At 44.6% G+C, this 18618-nt stretch overlaps 1 protein-coding gene across 1 annotated transcript in view; it reads right to left on the bottom strand.

Moving 5' to 3' along the window:
• Positions 1-16349, bottom strand: part of zbtb16b (zinc finger and BTB domain containing 16b) — a 19677-nt gene extending 3328 nt beyond the window's left edge. The window contains exons 1-5 of the mRNA XM_037678233.1: positions 15175-16349; positions 10684-10781; positions 8392-8478; positions 1532-1702; positions 271-438 (exon numbers count right to left, since the gene is read on the bottom strand). Of these exons, the coding sequence (XP_037534161.1) occupies positions 271-438; positions 1532-1702; positions 8392-8478; positions 10684-10781; positions 15175-16349 (1699 nt within the window). The remainder of the gene's footprint in view (positions 1-270; positions 439-1531; positions 1703-8391; positions 8479-10683; positions 10782-15174) is intronic.
• Between the last annotated feature and the right edge of the window lie 2269 nt (positions 16350-18618).

Below are 18618 nucleotides of genomic sequence, written 5' to 3'. Positions count from 1 at the left end.
ACATATATATATACATATACATATATATACATATATATATATATACATATATATATATACTAAAATAAACTACTACTTGTATTACTATTCACGGATTTTCACTTATCGCGGGGAGACAGAACAGAACCCCCTGCAATAAACGAGGGACTACTGTATTTGATACAATATAATAATGGCCTAGCATTACTTTATACCAGAGTTTAGTTGCAGCTGCAGCACTTTTAGCTCTAATTCAGAGTGATGTTAGCGTGCTCTCCTTCCTGAACTCACCTGTGTGAACGCGATAGTGCGTCTCCAGCTGGTGCTTCAGGCTGAACCTCTTGCCACAGCCGTTGCACTCGTAAGGCTTCTCCCCAGTGTGTATGCGTTTATGGCCCCTCAGTGTGCCGTCGTCTCTGAAGCAGCTCCCGCAGAATTCACACTCAAATGGGTGATCCCCTGAAAGCACAGTCGTGTCACAGCAGCAGCTCCAGCACCAACAGAGACAGTTATTTATTGTTGGAAGCACAAAAGACTAACTTTATCCTTGGCGTGCTGCAGATGTAGCTGCATAGGTCAAGCTGTCACACAGGCCTTTCTGGACATGCGTATCAAGCGGAGGAATAATGTTCTTTCAGACGCTGTTAATGTTATGACACGAGGACACTCCTCTTTGCTGTCTGCTAATAGCTAATAAAAGTCCTTCAGACATGTGCTGCTCTGTTCTCTATACTGTAGTTAATCTATTTCTCTCCTAGGCCGAGGGTTTGACTCATCTCCAGTGACCTATGTGCCTCATTATCTCAGTGTCCACAGCAACAGCCAACTCAGAGGATACATTGCTCTCCTCATTACAGGCCGATTCTCCCCGATCCCCCACCCCACTGTGGAGCAGATGACATTTACAAAATGTTACTTCCAAGCAGAGTGGCATACAAACAAGATACGCTGCCATGGCCAAAACTCCCTTCACTTCTGTCTCCTCACATCAATTATGTATTTCTCCTGTCTAGACATCAAGCCGTCTTGACAGCTGGTAGTGTTATTTAAGGTGAAAGAAGAAAAGGGGACATCTTTTCAGTAAATATCTCTCTGTCTCCTGCGGCACTGAGATTCACCCTCAGTAGAACACAGAGACAAGTCATTTCCATTTGCTTTTCCTTCAATATTTATTTGGGCCTCCTCTATCATTTTCGGTGAGCCACACAAGAAGTGACAGCCATGAATCGCGGCGGCCCGAAGGCTGTCTAAGAACCCAAAATATAAACAGGATGAAATTGCCCAAAATATGCACCGGCCACAAAGGTACAGTTCTGTCATCAGAGAGGTGAGTCATCTTATAGAGAGCGAGAAGGAAGAGTGGGAGAGGATGCGTGCAAATTGACTAAAACCTTCCAGCCAATAACCTGAGGAAATTAACCCACATACAGAAATAAACACAGCTGTCTTTGTCTCCTCCTCAACATATGCGTGTGTTTGACACCAGCGTGTGCATGTTTTCTGACAGCAGCTGACACCACAGACAACAGCGGCGGCGCTAGTGATCTCTTACCCGTGTGAGAGCGCAAGTGTCTTTTGAGGGTGGTGTGGCTGGGAAAGGGGCGCTCACAGTGGCTGCAGATGTAGCTGTGCATCCCTGCGTGGACCTCCATGTGCTGCTGCAGGGCCTTCTGGGTCTGGAAGCGCTTCGCACACAGCAGACAGAACACCGCCATGTCAGTCCCTGGAGAACGCACAAGACACAGACGCGTAGTTATTTCAGTACCATACACAGACAGGGCCTTAAGTGGGGAAACTGGGTCACTTCAACTTTGTGTGAGTCCTCTGAGGGAAAAGCTTCTTTCAAAGAGCAAGTGCCTCTACCTAAACTAACTCCCCTACAAGCCCAGAGGCGCTCAGAGCTGCAAGATTTTATACATTCTATTTTAAACCATGAAAGTGATTGTTTTCTTTAAGAACGTTTCACACAATGCACAGCATGCCAATCACACAATCAATGGCTCCTTCCTGGTGTGTTAGATGTGTAATTATTCTCTTCGCTCCCCATCAGGAGTCAGCTCCAGCCTGTGAAGTCCTCTGTTTCTGTGCTCAAAGAGCAGCTGATAGTAGCTCCACCCTAAATGATGCCTACACTAAGCGCTCCGTGCAGAATGTTAAGTAGTGATATCAAGCCATTAAAGGCAGGACTGCAGGAAAAAACACAATCCAGTTTAATCCTGTGTGTGACCTGGCATCTCTTTGGGGCTGCTTTCCTGTTGCACAGAGCATGGAGAGGAATACAGATAGGGAGTTGCTGGCAGGGTAGTTTAAGTCAAAATGGCTTCGTGAAGAAGATCCATTGGCTGTCATACAGTCAAAGCTTGATCTACAGGCTGTTTATGCCAGAGCTCAAATCCGCTCGGGCAATTCACTTTGATGCAAATTCATGTGTGTGTTAGGACTGAGGGACGGGTTAATACGCAGCATTGACATAATGTGCATGTCCTAGAGAGTGAGGCTTTAATGTGAGATTATGAGGTCCTTATTTCTCTGTCTGCTCAGGTTGCAGATCATTTACAATGTGAGCAGGTCCCATTGCTCCTGACTCAGATTCAATCAGACATCTCCAGCGGAGGATCATTAGTAAACAGAGGACTGTGCCAGCACTTCATTGGAATTCAAGTGGGGTTGCTGTGTCGCATTTAAAATGCAGTCTGATGAGGTCCACTAAATCAAATCATTTGTTACTGTTATTGAAGTGCCTTGAGGCAACTGGCAATTAAATTGGAATTAACGCAGGGAAAGGGATACAGCACACTCATACTAAGAGGGGAGAGTGTCAGACACTTGCTTTGGGTTCAATCAAGTTAGCAGACAGACAAGTCTGTTCAAAGAAGAAGAAAGAAGCAACAAATCAAGCAAATTCACTTTTTAAAGGATGGACTCAAACACATTTGTGGAGGACTGTACTAATCCATACATCGCCATTTGTTCAAACAAAGCAAGACATTTGAAGAATTAACATTTCACACAGCTGAACCTTTATAATCGTTTTGGTTCTTTCTGAAACCAAAACCGGAGGATTCTCAGCCATTAACAGAGAGAAGATGGGATGAAAGAGTTTCCCTGATCTCAACGATCCTCCAGCGAGGCGATGCAGTGGAATGAACTGCACCTGTTTGGCGGCTTTAGCCTGTAGATTTTTGCACAAAGAGCAAACAATACGGTTCAGGCCCTCATTGACCAAGCCTATTAGTCATAGGCTCCTCGTGCAACTCATACAAAACCTGCCTTTATGCTGCTGCCTAATGACCAAGACCCTTTCTCACCCATGGATCACAATATTTTAGTTGTAAACAAAAGGCCTTCAATTCTCACCGCCTCTGCACCCCTCCCCACTCTCTGCTTACGCTGACCATACAGGAAATCATTCAGCCGTCTAACCAGCTTCATTCTCAGCCTCATAGCTAACCAATGCCAAATTCACTTTGAATTCAGGATAATGATCCATCTGAAAATGGCTAGATATTTAAAAATCAGAAGAATGCCGTTTCTCTATGACCCTTTACTTTAGTTGGCTTGAAGATATTTGCTTTGGCCAGCAGGGGGGGTGCTTTCTATTCCAGTGTGACCATCTTACTGCTGCGTTCAGTTTGTTGAACAGAGCCCTCAACAAACTAAACAGCACACAATTCACTTTGTAGATTTACCACGACTTTAAGTATGCTCTTTTTAATATTTTTGTATGTATTAACTACATCTTGTTGTAAGTGCCAGTCTCAGAGCAGCTTGTGTACTTTTCTCAGTTGGCTGCGAAAGTTTAGTTTCTCTGTGGAGGTAAACCGTTACTCTCTGACACACTTGATCCTTCTGTCACCGACAATACTGAAACTTGAGAATAGAAATGACAAATATTCTGTCACAGGAATCTCACTCTTGATCTCAGGTTGACACACAATGACAACAGCTCTGCAGTCGTTTCATTCCTCGCCACTGATGGCTGAAAATAAAAATATACCAAATGATGTCTTGAAGTGTAAAGAAAAAACCTTTGGAGCCAAAGAAGCGTTTGTGTGCGTTAGCGCTGGCATTTCGCCTCACTTCGCTCTCTGTTAACTTTTCAAACAAAAAGGTTTTTGCGGTCGTCAAGTTTTTTTTTTTTTTCTTCTCCAGTAAGCTTTGGCAAGAAGTGCAGAGGAGCTGCTTTATGAGAATACGCTCTAAAGTTTGCCCCCTGCTTTCTCACCCCTAACCACACAATGGGCTTGGGATTTGACCTTTCTGAGGCGCAGGCTGACCCCTCTGACCTCTGCCCCACAGTGGGGTAAAATACCATGCAATCAATGGTTTTTCTCAAAGGCTAGAGAGTTGACTGAGCATTGGGTTCAGTAAGAGTGGGGGCTTTAACAGTGGGAATAATGATTTCCCTTTAAGCAAACCTGCGTTTACTGTGTGTATTATAGCACAGAGCTGCTCATCTAATCCATGATTAGGTCAAAAACTGAAATGGTTTAAGGTTGTAATTCTGCTTTAGCATACCTCCATTAACACGACATGTATGCTCATGTGATTTAACGTGGTCTGCCTTCATACAGCTGCCACTTATTCAGTCCAGCTGAGGTGGGAGCCAGCCAGGCTCTCACGCTGCCTAAGAAACAAAACCATGTGTCTAGGCAACCAGATAGGATCATGGTCCTCGTTGGGGTGAAGTGTTCAAGCTAATCCCTTCATTCACAAATAAGCGCAGCCTGTTTCTTTTCATACAGGCAAACAAAAGTTTCCCACCCTGAGAATTGGGGAGGAAACCCACTCCAAGTCGAACAAAAAAGACAGATCAGCTATGACCACAAATCTGTACGATTTTATCTGCGCTAATCCCAATTTGTGGCTTTCAGCGCCCACAGACTGATCACATTTGTGAACGATTTCCATATTTGTATATGAAACATTTTATTAATTTACAACAGCTGGATAACTGAACATTCTTTTTAGAATCAGATGAAATTAGTTTTTTTGTTTTAGAAAAATCCATCTAAAAAACCATCACTAGCTGCCTTCATCCAGATAAATTTCACATGGATTTCACAGTTTGTAGTGTTACATCAGTGCTGATCATGTCCACTAGTGTGCAGTGTCAAAGCGCAATAAACTCTGTCCCCAGGCTCTGTTCAGTGTACACAGTGTGTGTGTGTGTGCGTGTGTGTGTGTGTGCAAGTTGGCTCACTGCAACTGTGTCAGCCAGTTAAATATAAACAATCACACAGGCTACATAACGTCCAAGCCCTCACATGACCCATGTGCACTCATGCTTGTTGTAAGGGTTCATGCTGTAGGCCCCACAGAGATGTGACTCTACGATCACACACACAAAGCTACAGTACCTTAAACAACCCCGGGGCGCTTATCAGCAGACTGCTAATCTACCCGAGTGACGAACAACCGACTCAATAATTAATGCAACAAGAGATGCGTCGCTTGTGTTTAAGCACTATTCCACAGTCCGGTTCATCGAGGTCACGCGTGGCTTTACTCTCCTCCATTCCTAGAATGTTTACAATATTCTATACAAATATCAGGTTTTGCATAAAATGGCAGCCTATCATGGTGCAAATACATACTGAGGATGTAACGAACAAACACAGCTCAGTTCAGTTTAAAGCTTATAGGAATTAAAACGTGGCATTACCGGGAGGGTGCAGTGTGATGACAGACACACAATTAGGCAAGCTAAAAGGTCTGCATTAAGAGGGCTGCATTAGAAAGCCTGGCCTGTATTTGAATAGACTACAGAACTGTTTAATTAGGGTTTGGACAGAAGGTAATATTATTCACTTGATGAAGCAGCCCGTAATGTGTGGAAACTGTGCAGCTGCTGTGAGTACACAAAGGCACCGCACTTATGGCCTGTTCCTAAAGGCAAGGTGGCTAAATGGTCAGCCAGCATGTTTTGAAGTACATTAAGTTGATTTCTATGTGCGAGTCTTCCAAAATTGAATGCGTGGCGCCCCCGAGTCCTAACTTGGTTTGATGAAACAGACCCCATTGTTGTGAGAGCGATTCGGAGACAGATCCATTCTTTTATTTTGGGCACTGACAACTAGGTCAGAGGAGATGGTGACAGGGCTGTGGTGAGGAGTAAACAGCAGCACATGATGTTGTTGTCCTCTTACTCCTGGCACCCAACACCAGCAGCAATCCTCTTGCCCTCAGGAAGCCACACACTCCCTTTCCCCTCCCCACAACTCACCCCTTCCTCTCTTTGATCTCTAACTTTAGCAACCCACGGCCATTCACCTTTGACATATCAAAACAACTAAAGAGATTTCACTGTAAACTTGTGTTGCTGCCAGAATTACCAAGAAGATCTCCCACAAGTAGCATTATATCCCCTCCAGAGGCCACGGACAGTGCTGCAGCTGCCGGGGTCTGACAAGTGTTAATCTGCTAAGAGGAAACTCATTTGGCTCGCTGGTTATGTCACATGGCAAATTAAAGCAGAAGCTGCACGAGTCCTGCTGAACTACCCTGTGTGCTTCCAGAATAAAGGAACGGAGCTACATGTCTGCGTTACACCGAAGCATTTCCACTCATAACCTCAACACAGCTGATTAAATTACCTGCCGCTCATGTCATAGCCTGTGCGAGTGCGTCACAGCACACCGAGCCAAGATCATTGCTAAATAAGAGTGTAACGCCCTCCTGTACCCTGCTCTGGATACGCTGCCGAGCAGAAACCGAACTCTGGGTGTTTACAACTCTGGGAGACGAGGGTAGAAACTTCTGGGCATCGTTAACACCCCTCCACGTCCACGACCATTAAGTATTCATTCTGTGGGTGCCACCTGGAGTTACGGTTACGTGCCAGCACTCCTGAGAGGGTTATCACATTTCTCTGACAGTAGCAGAAAAGGTGTGGATCCAGACACTGTCGGCCATATGTAACGTCTGACAACAATGCAGCTGTATTTTTCACTGCCAAGAATGGAGAGCAGCAGGCTTCAAACTACAGGTGTCGACAAACGAACTGCTTCATAGTCGTAAATAAAGTCATCCCTGACGGATAGTAAACAGTTTTTTGTAGAGGTGCACCGATTGTTTTCTGGCCGATCACCGATTTCTAAAAAGTCTGACCTGCCGATACCGATTTTTGTTTTATAAGCGACATTGTCAGGTGTCATAAGGTCACAATGCACCTTCAATTTTTAATCTTATTGTATTGAAAAACATACACTTGAACAATATCCTAGAAACAATACAAACTTGTTTTAACTGGCCATGAGGTAGTGCTCTGAAATATAAATGAAGTTTAGACAATTGTTAAAACCACAAAAAAATCTGTAAAATCGGTTTCTCGTGTAAATATCGGCCAATCTCAGATTTCCCAAAATTAAGGAAATCTGGCCCGATAAATCATCTGGCCAATTTATAAGTGCACCCTTAATTTTTTGTCTACTTTAATCATGCAAACACTATTTTAGTGTACAAAGAGATAATCTACTTGAAAAAATAGTTCATTTATCTGTTTTACTTTTAAAAAATCAAATTAATTGGGAATAAAATTAGTTTTAGAGAATTAACAAATGCATTTATTTGTCAAATAAAATATGTTAAAGTTTTAGGACTTGGTAAATTTTTAAAACAGACACACGTATAAATAAAATAAAAAAATAATTACTGCCTGACAAGTATTGTTTGAAAAGAAAGAGAATTTGTGATTATCACTAAAAATGTATGGCGTGTGTTTCACTTAATGAAGAGACTTGTCTGTAACAATTACAGTGATGAAAGAATATAAAACATTAGGTATTTAGAAATGTTAGAAATTATTTATAAGTTTGTTTTTTAGAGTAGGAAGAGGCAAAGTTGAAAAAGATGAAAAAAAAATCTCTGACATGGGATTAAAACAGTTTATTTAGAATATTTTGTTCCTTTTCTTTGAGCTCCTTGTAAGCTTTGTGTGTCTCTGAAAATCTTTTTTTATTTTATTTTAATAACTGCGTTAGCTCCTCACGTTATTAAGCCCATGCTCATTAGATTTAATACATTTCAAATATGGATCTAAATAATAAAAGTAAATCAATTTAAAGTGTTTCTGGATTTAAAACGGCTGTATTAAACACATTTTTTTTAATTTGATTAATTCAAATACAAAAGCTTTGTTGTGCGTAAGGTACATACTTTTACAGCTTTTATGGCGTTCGGTGGGTCTGGATGCCACGAGATGTTAGTGGGTGAAATGTGAGAGGACCTCCCACCTTCCTGTTGCTAAATTATGGAGCATCATGACAGGAACAGTTTAACCCAGCCAGCATGACAAGCAAGTTCTGACCCATGATCACAAGTCTCGTCGTCACGGCTTCCTCAACAGCCCCCTGCATGCCTACCAGGTTAAACATAACCCGTGTGTGTGTCAGTGCATCTGATTTTAAATACCTGTGTGTGTTTGCCTGTGGGCTTCCAGAGCTTCCTCTGAGGAGAACGTCGCTCCGCACTGATCGCACACCAGCGCCTCTGCAGGAGCTGTAGGTGACATCAAACCCATCAGGATGCATCTTGGTCACACATCAGCACAAACATTGTCTGACTCTTATTGTCGCTAATTTAAAGAGAACACAAGAGAGGGAGAAAATGCAAAAAGGGAGTCACCAAAGCGTGCTTCTTGTACGCACTTGTGCTTTTCAGGAGTTAACAAAAGGAAGCGAATGCACGCAGTACAAAGGAGCGGAGGAAGCTGCCATAAAAACACACAACTGGGGGGCAAACAAAGGCACCAGACAGGGTGCAATGGCCCTTCTTCTTGACAAAAAAGAGCAGAGCTGAAGAGTTTTATTTACCGTGGCCTGTTATCAGTCTCTGAACAGTGAGCAGACTGTCTGCCTGAGAGGCCACAGAAGGACTGGGTGTTCTCTGTACAGCAGACGCTTCCCGCCTGCGGCACATCGCTTTATCACCAAATAAAAAAAAGAAAGGAAAACACACACACACACACTTCAGAGTCAACACCCCAAATCCCATCACATGGACTGTAACTTCAGTTCCCAGGTCACCTCTGGAGTGCCCTTGTCTGTTCTGATGAAGACATGAAAGAGACGAGCATGCATACAGCTGAAACGTTCAGCTGTTGTGCACTCGCCTCACACCTGCGCACACACACACACACATGCACACTTTCTCCACCTCTCACACGCGCAGCTGTTTGGACGAGGATTGGCTCTCACTGAGATGTAAATCGGTTGCGGATCCATACTGGCCCTGGGCTCATTCACTGATCTATTTTCTGCTCAGCTGGCTTTAAATGAAGTTAAAATGACTCATTAAAACACCCACAAGCTTGGGGAACCGTGCACGCCGCAGCCTAAATGTGGTCCTCTTTCAACTCTTACCATGCCTCTGTGCTCAGACAGTGTGCCACTGTTCCTGGAGCTGCACGCAAAGAACAACAACAACAACAAAAAAGAGGCTCAATCTGCTCATTTCTAAAAACAACACTTTTTGAAAACAAGCCGCCGCGTTTCGTTTTGTTCCGCGGAACAAAAATAAAACGTGAACGAGCGCGGCCGTGTGTAGTAGTAACAGCGGAGCTGCGTTGTGGATCCTGATGCTGTTTGACGCCGTCCACTGTGCTGTGTGCGTTGTGTTGTGAGAGATTGTGTGATAAGGGAAGAGGAGAACATAGTGCATTGTCTTGTGCAGTCAAAGGCACGGAGTGTGCTCTCATCCATAAACCATCAAACTGTCTCCAGACACGGCTGCAATCGTCCTCCATCAAAACACTTTGTCTGGCATACCAAAATAAGAGCCAGCATCGAGCTGAATACCAAATCAGCCCATTAGAGCGGTGGAGCACTCGCTCCTTAGCAACCAGCGGGATCTAAGCCCGCTATACTGAAATACACTGTGACAAAGAAATGAGATCCACATCTCTTTTTTTCCTCTCTCCTCCAGTATTATGGGGTTGACACATTGGATGGGGAGAGTTTATGCAGAAAATTCAAATTCGGTTAAAGGTGTTGCTGTTGCGGATGTCACTGCGAATTGTAAATCAAAGCGTGCTGTGAAGGTCTAAGAGTGATGCAAAACAATGTTTGTGTTTAGGGCTGAGCAGAGGGTACAGAGGAGGAAGAAAGGGGGAGACGCAGGTGAGGTTTAAAGGAGCAGCTTCTCTCTCGTCTGTCAGCGGCGTGTCGTTTCCAACAGTCCTCAGAGAGCAGGCGGAGAGGACAGGGACTCAGCCTCGTCTGTACACAGATTCAAACAGAGGTTTCTGTTTTAGTTTCATCTTTAGTCTCTGATCCCCCCCCCCCCCACTCCTCCCCTCCCCTCTTTCTCTATTTTGGATAAAGTAGCTGGGAGAGCAGTCAGGTCTGATTAAGTCTGCATTTGGGTACAGTGTGTTCCTGGACACACATCTGCGAGCGAGCCATCACACACGCTTCGGAACACTGGCAGAACACCCAGGCCTGCCGGCAGCTGATGATGTCATCACTCAGAAGGGGCAGAGCTGGCGAGCCGCCAAAGTCTCCCAAAAAAAAAAGAAAGAAACGATTTAAACTGAGAGAGACAGGAGAGGAGAAGAGAGGGGCGGGACGTCGACTTAAGGCATTAACCGCTGTGGGAGGGAACCGGGGGGGTGAACAGGTGCATCTGAAAGGCCGCTGCACTGTATCAAGAGGGCTGATCAGCCCCCGAACACTCCAAGACGACTGTGTGAGAGTCACTAAATACCTGTGTGCGACAGCATGTGCATCCTGAGCCGCATGCTGTCCTGGAAGTGTCTGCCACAGTATTCACAGCTGTTGCCCTTCTCCTCATTATGCAGCCTCCTGTGAAGAGACGAACACTGACGTGAGTGAACGCAGATAAGAACGTCGTGAGAACACACTTGTAATAATTTCATTTATTAGATGAGGACAGCGCTCACTGATCTGCCCCACAAAATATATAAAAATTTTTTTTTTAAAAACGACTAAATGAGCTCCAGTTAGCACATCAGTATAGTAACTCCTTTTCTTTGAGGCCTCCCAGACCTGGAAGCATCATTGTCCACACAACAAGAGGAGGATGTTTTAATTCTGACAAGAATCCCTCACTGAATGCAGCATCATTAGTCTGAGAGGCCCTTGGAGTTGTGAATCACAACGCATGAATGCTAAAAGAACCCAGACAATAGGATATCTGGCTAATTTCAGAGTGCAGACATATGCGTGCTTCCACCCGCCAGCACTGCACACACACACACACACACACACACACACACACACACACACACACACAAATACACAAAGTCACATCCCAACAAAATAAGCACACACACTTCTCCTGCGACTGCAATGAAAAGATGATTCGCTGAAGCTTCGCCGGCAGCGAAACCCATCATATCATATCACACACAATCCAAGCATGCGAGGCATCTGTACTGTTATCCTTATATCACCCCCCACCCCCACCCCCGCCCCCCCCCAACAGCGAGCAAATAGACTAAAAAGAGGCTGAGCTTAAACACACTGCGTGAGTAAAACGAATAAAAAAAGAAATCTTGAGCTGTAATGTAAAGCAATAAAATTAACATAATTCAAACAAAATTAAACAGTTTTTGTTTTCTGACCTTTTTATAGTTTTGGTGACCTCTGAGGTTTGTGGGTACCACTTCACAATAAGGCTCCCCTTATAGATGGCTAATAAATAGTTTATAGATATGTTATTAATTCCTCTATAAACACTTTATAAATCAATAACAGATTATTAAGACATTTATTAAGGGTGACGGAGACAAAACTGACTCGTTTCTTGCCAAATCTGTCCACCTATATATTTCATCTAGAGTTGTTATATTAAACATTTCACTGTTACTACCTTGTAAACACAATAAGCATTTGTAAACCTTTTTTTTTAGCATATAATAGTGTACTTTATCACTGCATTATAAATCTACAACTAATATTATATCCTAAAAAAATAGGTTTACAAATACTTACTGTGCTTACAAGGTAGTAGAGGTGGAAAGAGTATTGAAAATTTGTACTCAAGTACAAGTACTGTTACACCACTTAAATTGTACTCAATTAAAAGTAAAAGTACTGGTATACTTAAGTAAACGTACAAAGTACTCTTCTCAAAATCTTCTCAGTGTTGATTACTTTTTAATCAATTGATGTTTTATTGTGTTGTCAACAGAAATCATTCAGTTTGATTTACTGTATATAATATACTGTATATAATATACTGTATATAATATACTGTATATAATATACTGTATATAATATCTACATTCAAAGCTCAGACGCTCACAAGCTCCGTCTTATTTTAGTACCAGACAAACCGATGGCAGTAACAATATCTAAGCTCTTTGAATCCTTAGCCAAACTAATAACCCACCACACTTACAAACAATAAAAATCAATATCATACATGTAAAAACCTCATGTACCACAATATGTTTTTAGAGATTAGATGCTGAAGTCTTGTAAGCTGCTATCATCGTAGAGATCAAACAAAGTTTACATCTGGACGCCGTCTCCTTTTCTGTTCATGAAAACTTCCTCCAGGTACGTCCACGTGCACTCGTCCTCAGCCTTCACCTCGTCATTGTCTCTGTTCTTGTCCTCTGTCTCCATTTTGGCTCTTTCTCCAAATCACTGGTCCATAAATGACTCTCTACTCTACAGAGTTGTCCTTTACTTACGTCATAGGTAAATGTCGCGTTCGCGATCTGAGAGTTTTACTGGATACAAAGATGAACAGTTTGAATATTAATTCAAATTGCAGCTGTACTCAGTAACAACTTCTGATTTTAAAAGTAGCAAAGTCGATTACGTCGTCTAAATTATACTTAAGTATGAGTAAAATTACACACTTGAAAGAAATATTCATAAAAGTACAAATACCCCAAAAAATCTAATTCATTACAGGAATGTGAGTATTTGTATTTTGTTACTTCCACCCCGCAAGGTAGTAACTTGGTGTGAAACGTTTAATAAAACAAATCTAGATGAAATATATAGGTGGCAGATTTGGCAAGAAACTGGTCAGTTTTGTTTCTGTTACCCTTAATTAACGCATAATAAACAAATAATTTATAAAGTGTTTATAGAGGAATTCATAATGTATAAACTATTTATTAGTCATCTATAAGGGGAGGCGTATTGTAAAGTGGTACCCTAATGACAAATCAACAGGAACTGTTGCTTCTTGTATTACAGTTCAGTTCTCATGTGTCTTCTGTGATCTTACACTCATAATAACATTTTATTTCATGTTGACACTTTGAAAGATCCTGAAAAGACAAATGAACTCCTGCAGTGTAAACTGTGCCGGGAGATGCTTTCTGAGTAACACCAGGAAATGTCAGTGTGCAGATCAGGTGTATGCTCAGTGACCTGGTTACAGACCTACAGCAACTTCATGACGTCCTCCGGCGGCGGCGCCAACGCAGCTCCTCCAACCTGCGGACACTCGTCAGTCTCCACGAGTCAAGAACGCGCATCACTAAACTATCCCACAGGATCCACCCCCCCCCCCCCCTTCTTTTTTGAAGATCTCGAGTGGCACGCAGCTGAAATGTCAGCCGCAGGCGCCTACAGGGGGAAGGCTGCGATCCCAACCACGGGTTAGCAGCACATTAAGACTCGTCATGTTCAGAATGATTAGCGACGAGGCGAATGCTGCTCTGTCCCCGCCATCCTAAACATCTGCAATCAAGTTTTTCAAGGAAGCGGTCCGTAGGTTTTTGCATCCAGGGACGAAATAACAAACGTACGAGCTCATAAATAAAGCAAGAACAATCAAACGTAGGAAGACAGCTCGAGAACAGAGCGAGTCGTGGAGCAGAAGTTATCCATCATGTTGCTGAGGCGTCCAGCCTGGTCCCTGCTGAGACGCTTCTCTCCGTTCATGCTAAGGAATGCACATCAAACAGCCCGGGAGAGACGCTCTGTTGTGTAGAGGCACACGTTTGTGCAAATAATCAAAGGGAATTTTAAAATATAGGGCTTTGTAAATAACAACGCTTTGTCACACCAAGGCCTTTTTATATCAAGCCCCTCACAAAGAGCCAATTTAAAACTTCCCGTTGCAACGTTAAGACACGAGCGCAGGTGTCCCTCAGAATAAATGAACATGTTTACTGTTGCTCCTTCCACTCTTTGATTCATAAAGATATTAAAATCATCTGTTCGGATTGTAAAGATGATGTTTAAAATATCCTCTTTGTTTTCAGCCATGCTGTATGTGCACACATCAGCCTGCCCAGCTCTCTTATCCATCTGTTGTTTGACACTCTGCAGCCGGACGGGGGGAATGCGTTGATGCTGAAACTTCAACTGTCCTGATGCTGCTCAATAATCCAGGTAGATGAATCTGCTAATCTGCTGGTGACATCCAGAACTAGCTGTTCACATGTAAAAGGAGGACCATCGGCCTAACAGTTGATCAAAGTGCCCTGATGGCCACTTGCTATTCACAGAGGGCTGAGTGATGCAATAACAGCATTGTAAGAGAGGGACAGTTGAACATGGAGACCCTCGCCCAGTTTAATGATGCACGGGTTCTCTTCACAAAGACGGCGTCTTTCGCTCCTCTGTCAAACCAGCGTTCCTCTCTATCACGGATGTGCACATCGTCTACAGTCCTCTCCAGGCCAGTGGTCACTCTTTCAGGGATGAAGATGTGCACATCCTTGATGAACGCTGGTTTGAGAGAGGAGAGAAGGAAGCCATCTTTGTGAAGAGAGCACGTCCATCATTAAAGATGGGCGGGGGTCTCCGTGTTCAACTGTCCCCCTCTTACAGTGCTGTTATTGCATCACTCAGCCCTCTTGTAAATGAGTCCTCGCGGCTCAGTGAGACTAGCCTGTATAAATAAAGGTTGAATGAATAAAAGCAGCCATCGGGGCACTAACGATCAGTTATTCTGCTGATGATCCTCCTTTATCATGTGAACAGCTCGTTCTGGATGCTCCCAGCAGGCTGGTTGATCCACTATGAGAAGGTGCTATTTATAAGACTGAGTTTGCTGCAGCTCCGCAGACTGAAGAAGTGTTTCAGATAAAAGACGAAACGTTTCAACAAAGAAGAATCCGTCCAGAGGACCTGACTCAACCGTGTTAAACTTAAACTGTCAATAAGATCATTTGACATAGAACTGGATTGATTTTCTCTTAAATACACCCAGTAACACCTGAGGAGTCTAAACTGTTGTGCTCATGAGTATTTGAGTTACCTGTGCTGCTCGACAGCCTGCCTGCTGTGGAGCTGAAGGCCACATTCACCACAGCACTGCTGGCCTTGAGTCTGGCTGTCGTGCCTCATCCCTGCTGCAAACTGGCCCAGCCGGCTCAGGAGCTCCCTGTGGAGCAGACCTTGGTGCAGCAGGCCGCTGTAGGCTCTCGGATCCAGCGGCACGGCCAGAGACGGGGCCACTGACACGGACACCGGCAGACCCTCAGCCGTGTGGTTGGAGCCCATCGAGTAAATGGAGGCCAGGTGTTTGTCAGCGATCCCGGGAAAACTGTCCAGAGCGTTTCCCACCACTTGTCCTCCATCTTCAGGGCCCGTGTGAAGTTCTCGAGCGCTGGTGATCACGCTGCCTCTCAGGGGCGTCCCTGGGCCGTCGTCTCTTGGCTGGTCAGACACACAGCTTCCCTCCCCGGTGCTGGAGGACCTGCCCTCACAGCTGTTGGCATCGTCCACCTGCATGTGCTCCGATTTGATACCTCTGGCAGCATCCAGAGACGAGTCCTGGGACTCCTCTTCCCTCTGACACTGAGCCTGCTGGGAGCTCTCCATGTCGACCTCAGTGTCCAGCTTGGGGCTCAGACCTGGAGCTGCGTCAGGCCCTGGACCAGGAGAGCTCCTTTCTGTCATGTGGTACAGTGCCAGGTGGTGCAGGGCGGTGGGAGTGGTGCAGTTGGTTCCATCCTGTATGGAATGCTTCTTGGACATCAACATGTGCCTCCAGTGCCGGGCCCGGCCGTGGTCGCTGTGGTTTCCAGAGCTGTGATTCCTCACCGCCACCTCCTCGCTCTCCTCCGCCTGGATGGTCTCCAGCACCTTCAGGCACTGCTCCTCCAGGTACTCGATCTCCAGGATCTCTGCAGCATACAACAGGTCATCCAGGTCCTCGGCCGTGGCCTGCAGCGAGGCGGTGTAGGCGTACTCAAGAATCTGCTGGAAGGTCTTTGGGGACAGGAAGTCCAGGGCGTAGCGCAGGCTGCTGCGGTGGAACAAGATCTCAAACATCTTGCTGGTGCAGGCCAGGACGGTGCGGTGCGCCGGGAACTCCTGGCCGTCCACTGTGATGATGACGTCGCACAAGGTGCCGGTCAGGCGCATCTGGTTGGCCCGCTGCAGGAGCGTGCAGGGGTGAGCGGGATTGTTGAGCTGGAGGACACCCATGTTTGTCGGAGTCGGACCGCTGCATGAGGTGTGGCTGTCCCACAGCTTCACTTGCCTTCAGCTGGTTGCAGCTCTGTGGTTAGGTGGTGGGAAAAACAGCAGATCGTCAGAGTCCAACTGGCTCACAAACAAGACATAAAAAAGGCAGTTACTTCCACTCCGATGAACACTTTTATCTAAACCCAATCAAAAGGAATACTTTGAGACTTTACGAAGCAAAGCAGTCAATTTTTCATCATATTCTGTGAAATCTAAAGTCCCCAGTGGCTCCTTCAGAGGTCTTGGTTGATGCACGCTACATGTTTATGTATTTTAATTAAGAATCAAAGGCAGACAGCAGGTCGATGAGGCAGAGCAACAGTTTCCACTGCAGGTGATTAGTCTGAGGTCTCGTTGAGCGCGGTCACGTCGCTGGAATAGCGTCTGCATACTGAGAGGTGACGGTTCAATTTGTCAGGCTGCTCACACACACGCGCGCACACACACACCTATCTGCTCTCAACAGGTTGGCTCGCTTTCCCCATACAATAAGAGCTGCCTCTGATTCTGTGAAGGCTGTTAAGTTCTCAAACTCCCACCAAAATAAAAGACTTTATTGTGGAAACTGGCACCAGTATTTAAAGCGGGTTGTCAGTTTACTCTCTGAATACCTGGATGATGATTAATGTGTGTGTGTGTGTGTGTGTGTGTGTGTGTGTGTGTGTGTGTGTGTGTGTGTGTGGGGGGGGGGGGGGGGGGGGGGGGGGGGGGGGGGGGGGGGGGGGGGGGGGGGGTGATGCTGACAGACCGCATCCTCAACTCACCGCAAATCTCGGAGCGCATCAGGTGCGGACGCGCAGATCCGCCTTTATTATTATTATTTAAACACACCGAGACGAATGGAGGCGGATAGAAACTGACCCGGTTCGACCCAAACGGACCTCTGGGTTTTCAACACTTTCAACATAAGTTTTCAAAATCCTTAAAGGAGAGAGGGGAAAAAAGGCGGCGGTCAAACTTCCACATGTCTGAGGCGCGTCAACAAGAAGCCCAGAGGAATCAGTCTTAGAATGAGTGACACTGAAAACTAGTTCACTGAAGCGACACAAACTGGAGCGAATTCATCTGTTGGGATCAAATCACATTATTAATATTGTTAATAATAAAAGAGGCGGCTGTGCCAGTTCTCACCTCTGGTTCCTGAAGTCCGCCGCTGATCTATCCAGACAACATCTTGCTTACACATTTCACAGAACCCGCTCCAAACTCAGTCCTGCTCCAAGTAAGCAAATCATGTCCCTGCCGCCACACGTCCATCATCAGGAGGAGGAGCGGGACTTCCGGGGAGGACTTTCAAAGTAAAAGAGCCAAGGCTGTCAAAGGAAATGACCTGAGTACTGCTCAGTATTTGTCTGTGTGGCTTCTTAAATAAATTAATAAATTATTATTTGTGGTTTTAGTCAACTATTGACTTCAAGTTGAATCCTGCTCATGTGCTCTTTTATTTGTAGAAAACAAAGATAAATAACCTGTTTTTTATTTCTCACTTATTCAATCACAGAAATATTCAATAGTATTTATTTACCCTTTATTTATACAGGTAGTTTCATTGAGTCACAAGAACTTATTTTCAAGATAGGCCTGTTTGGGAACAGATGGTGGCGGTTAAGGGCCTTGCTCAAGGGCCCAAGGTGGGGCAGATGAGGATGGAGGCAGGTGTGGGTGTTTTACCTTTTCCACCCACGTTTTAATGTTGTCAGTCTGGGGAGTTGAACCTGCAACTTTATGATCACAGGCCCATCTTCTCTAGTCTCTGCACCTCCACTCCTGGAATATATTCTCTAATTTAGTTTTGATGTGTCACGAGGTGGAAGAGGGAGGCAAAGTAATATGGTTTGTAATTATAAAAACATTTTCTGAACTTGTGCAATACAGCCTTTCACTTTGGTGTCAATTCTACCTGTTTGTTAGCAAAATATCCTATAAATGACTTGACAGGGTTTCATGAAACTACATCTAGAACAAATTAACATGGAGTCGCCCAAATTTAAGATGGCCACCACTGTTAATCAAGCTTAGACACCAAAATAGTCAGTTTTACAGATACTGAGCTAGGTTTGGTGTGGTAGTAGCCAAGAATCATTCACAATAAATACTTTGAGCTCTAAAATGTTTCGCATTAGCACACGATTGAGCAAAATGTTAGGATCACGTTTGACTAAAACATCTGGTCTGAATCTCTGGCATGAAAGTTGGCAGTGATGATCTTTATGTGTATTTTGGGAACGTT

The sequence above is a fragment of the Nematolebias whitei genome, chromosome 6 (genome assembly GCF_014905685.2).
Source record: "Nematolebias whitei isolate Nwh7 chromosome 6, NemWhi1, whole genome shotgun sequence".
NCBI classification, from domain to species: domain Eukaryota; kingdom Metazoa; phylum Chordata; class Actinopteri; order Cyprinodontiformes; family Rivulidae; genus Nematolebias; species Nematolebias whitei.
This window is presented reverse-complemented; position numbering and strand designations above follow the sequence as displayed.